This window comes from Halyomorpha halys, unplaced genomic scaffold (genome assembly GCF_000696795.3).
Source record: "Halyomorpha halys isolate HHAL.00 unplaced genomic scaffold, Hhal_1.1 Scaffold1191.1, whole genome shotgun sequence".
NCBI lineage: Eukaryota > Metazoa > Arthropoda > Insecta > Hemiptera > Pentatomidae > Halyomorpha > Halyomorpha halys.
In genome coordinates, this window is record NW_027112192.1 from 177,978 (window position 1) to 182,056 (window position 4,079).

Below are 4,079 nucleotides of genomic sequence, written 5' to 3' on the forward strand. Positions count from 1 at the left end.
TTCATCTCGGCAACTAAGATTGTAACCCAATCCTTAACGGTTACATTGGTCCGTCCGCTTCATCTCGGCAACTAAGATTGTAACCCAATCCTTAATGGTTACATTGGTCCGTCTGCTTCATCTCGGCAACTAGTGTAATTTCCCGTCTCTCCCCGGCTCTAGTCCGTCCGCTTCATCTCGGCAACTAGTAAGCTGGCTCCTTTCTTGACAGTTCTAGTCCGTCCGCTTCATCTCGGCAACTAGAAGTGTTACTCTACCTCAGACTCTCTCACCTAGACCTCCTCTACCTGAGTCAGTGTCCAGGGCTCATCCCCTGGCATAGCCCTTCCTTTCTTACCTATTATTGAATACACCTTGTCGTGCGCCTTCTGTAAAGTGGATATCAGGCTGGAGAGCCGTCTAAGATCAGATAACCCCAACAAATACATAATTTTGTGCTTTTCGTTCTTGTACTTTGTTTATCTGTGAGAACCTCTTTTGTTAAGGATTATCAATCTTATTCTTCAAGGATTTAATGTATGTATTTCCGTGGTGGTATCGATCTCTTGTTTTGTTTGATGTAGAAGATATTTAATATAAAATAAATTAAAGTAGTATTTAAATAAAACGTTTTCTTTGTTTAAATAATATACTTTGAAGTTTGAATTACATAGGTTACAAAATTGAATCTCCACATTATAAAAAGCTAAACATAAAATAATAATATCATCTTAAAATTTCAGTTTTCTTTTCATTAAATTAGATGGTGCCCACCTTGAACCAACAATGTCACATTCACTTTTTCTTTTCCAATACTGCTTTCTGCTTGCAATGTATAAGTACCTGAATCGAAAATAGAAATGTTTTTCACAGTTACTTTAGTCTGAGTTGAGTCAGTATACACTTCATATTTGTCTGAGTTAGAAATAGTATTATTTCCAGGTCCAAACCTAAAATGGAAAAAAAATAAGATAAGATTCAGAATCAATTAATGATATTTATTATAACAAAGTAGGAAAGATATTTAATAAAGTAATGAATGAATTAGTCATTATTAAATTAGGAATTCAACAGTTGAAACATGTCTACTTTTATCTTTAATTATTTAAAGTTTTGGTCAAAATGGTATATAAATTATTCCAATTAATCTATTCCCAGAAGGAAATCAATATTTTAAACTCCATTCCTTTATTGTAAGAATCTGAACAAATGTTTAGTCTGTTCTTATAGTTTAAAGTTTTTTTGTTTTGTTTTTTTCAGTTAGCTCTACAGACCTTCTAGATCTTTGGCCAACCGAACCAGCCTTCTCCATGCCCTTTTTTTTTATGACCACCTTCCAGGTCATTTCTGGCATATGGAGAGGGGGGAGGATTATCTAGAGTTAGCCAGCCAATTCTAACCATGGTGGGGGAGGGGGGGAGGAAGTTTTCATTTAGTGGGACCGCCACTGAAATGAAAAAAGTCAATCCCCCAGGCTGGATTCGAACCTTCAGGCATGAGCCAGTTGCTCAGCTCCCTCAGGTACACACAGCCCTCTTTAAGCCTTTTTTTTTATGACCCCTTTCCATTCATTTATGACATATAGGGGGGAGTGGTTAACAAGAGGTAATCAACCTGTTCTAACCATGGTAGGGAGGTCAAGCTTTCGTTACATGGGACCACCACAGTGAAAAAAAGTTGGCCCCCAGGCCGGATTCGAACCAGTGCTGCCTAAGTTCTCAGGTGGCAAAGACCTGTGCCTCAACCACCTACGCTACGGATGCTACGGATGGCCCCCTCCAAGCCTGCTTGTCTTCAGATACTGCTTTCCACTTTTCTGCATGCAGCTCTTTCGCATCTTTGTAGTTTCTGTCTATCCATCTGGTTTTTATATCAATATATCATAACTATAATGGCATTCATTGTGTAGTTGCATCCTGATGGATTGCTTCAAGCTATACGTCCCTACCACCCAACTTAACTTGCCTTGCCTTCATATCATGAGATATTGTTTGACCAGTCTCTTCAAGCAGTTCTCTGTTAGTTCTTCTTCCCCATGTGTTAAAGCTCTGCCAGGTCTCTCTTGGAATTGTACAAAGGATTTTCTATTCAAATCTCTCAATACTGCTTTATAGGGTGCCAGTTAGAGCCCAGGCCTCTCTCAGTTTATTCCACTGAATAAACTAATTAAAAATATTTCAAATTATAATCTCAGTCATTCTTAAATATAGTGCTATTAATATCCTAATATTACATACTGGATATGTATTCATTTTCATAGGTTAGGCCAAATAATAGCTTAAACAATTAATATTATTCTAATAACTTTGTTATAATAGCCATATTTTCAATGGTATAATCTCAGTAATATATTTTTGTGGAAACAAGTATATAGTATAACATTAGAATGTGGTAGCATTTTATTTATGATTGACAAACATATAGTTATTTATCATTTTATTTAATTTTCAATAGGTTTATACTCTCAAATCTGCAATATTTAGTTCCAGAAGATTGAACTGGAAAATGGATGAAGAGCCTGAAAAGTTATATAATAAAGGAATGAAATTTAAAAGGATAATTATCTTCCACAAATGGGTGATAACCATTAGGGAACATAATATAGTTACATTAGAAAGAGTCAGTGAATCAAGAAAGAGGAGAACTGTCTATAGTGAGCAGTTAAAACTTCCGGCAATCAAAAAATAAAAGCAGGAGTGTCCTCATATTGCCACAACCAGATTGTATTACGGAAAATGTTAATTTGTTCCGTTTATTATTTTTTCATTTTAACTTGTTCATGTATTGTATGAAGAGTTATTTTATTATGTTCATAGATTTAAATTATGTATACAGCGTTTACTTAGGTGAGCTGGTGAGTTTTTTTTTTTTTTTACAATGAAATGTATATAGGAATTTATTTTTATTGTAAATAGTTTTTCTTTGATGTTTTTGTTTTTTATGTTATTATATTGTGTAGTATTAGTTACGAGGATTGTTTTGTTCGTAAACTGGTGGAGGGGATTTACGGCCTGAGTCAGCTGTTACTTCGATGTTAGCTGTCTGAGGAGATCAGCTGATCAAACATATATATATGTTTATGAACCATATAAAACCATTTGGCGGTTCGATTTCAAACTAACAGGTTCATTTAATGTTTTATTCTCCTTTTTTATCCCCCTATCTTTATTTTAACCCCAGCCCCTTTTTTTTTTTTTCCATTCTTTTCTCAATTTTCCTTACCCACCTTATTAGTCATGTTCACCATATATTATTATTGCTGTTTTCAAATTTTTTTTTTCTATTCATTTCTGTTGGTTTAACTTAATGTTTATTTTGCCTTTTTATCTCATATTATGGTTACATATTTCAGTTGTTACATATATTTTCTTTCTCTCAATTTTCTTTTTCTTTTCATAATATTAATTTTTAAATAATTAATACACTAGTATATTCATATTTCTTGGCATTATATAACTTCATTTTTATTTCATTTCCTTAATTATGTTATTTTACCTACTTATTCAATTACCTATGTATACATTTTATTTTCCACTTCTTTCATCACTTTATTTTATGTCATTCTGTTTATATTTTTCTGCATTTTATTTTTTATTTTCTGTTTTCATCAGTTGTTATCTTGTTCTATTTCTTAGTCCTGAGGAAAGCTAGAAATTCTGGCCGAAACATTGGCACAATTTAATAAGTTACTTCAACTTATTTGAGTTTCATTTTGACCGCACACCCTAACCATCTTCTCCTCTTATAAGTCATCCATGGTCAACTATCTCATGATTAGGAAAACTTGAGAGTTTTCACTGGAGAAGATGCACTGGAGAAGATATAATTTACAATAATCACAATAAAGATCTGATTGGAATTTATCTATTATGACCAGGCAAAAATTCAATCAAACGCCCAAAAATAAGAGAGGCTGTGGGAGTGAACATTTGTTATTGGGCTCCATATATATACACACACACTCACACACACACATATATATTGTAATAATTTTTAAAATTATTTAAATAAAATAAAATAAAATTTGATTTTTCAAACTTAAATTCTAATATCTAAAAAATTGCTTGGGTTCAAATTAAAAACTTTAATATTAAATATAT

General features: G+C 32.9%; 1 protein-coding gene across 2 annotated transcripts in view; it reads right to left on the reverse strand.

Moving 5' to 3' along the window:
• LOC106688748 (vascular endothelial growth factor receptor 1) overlaps positions 1-4,079 on the reverse strand; it is a 199,842-nt gene that overhangs the window by 161,093 nt on the left and 34,670 nt on the right. For both annotated transcript variants that reach the window (XM_067050193.1, XM_067050194.1), the window contains exon 4: positions 754-929. In XM_067050193.1, the coding sequence (XP_066906294.1) occupies positions 754-929 (176 nt within the window). The remainder of the gene's footprint in view (positions 1-753; positions 930-4,079) is intronic.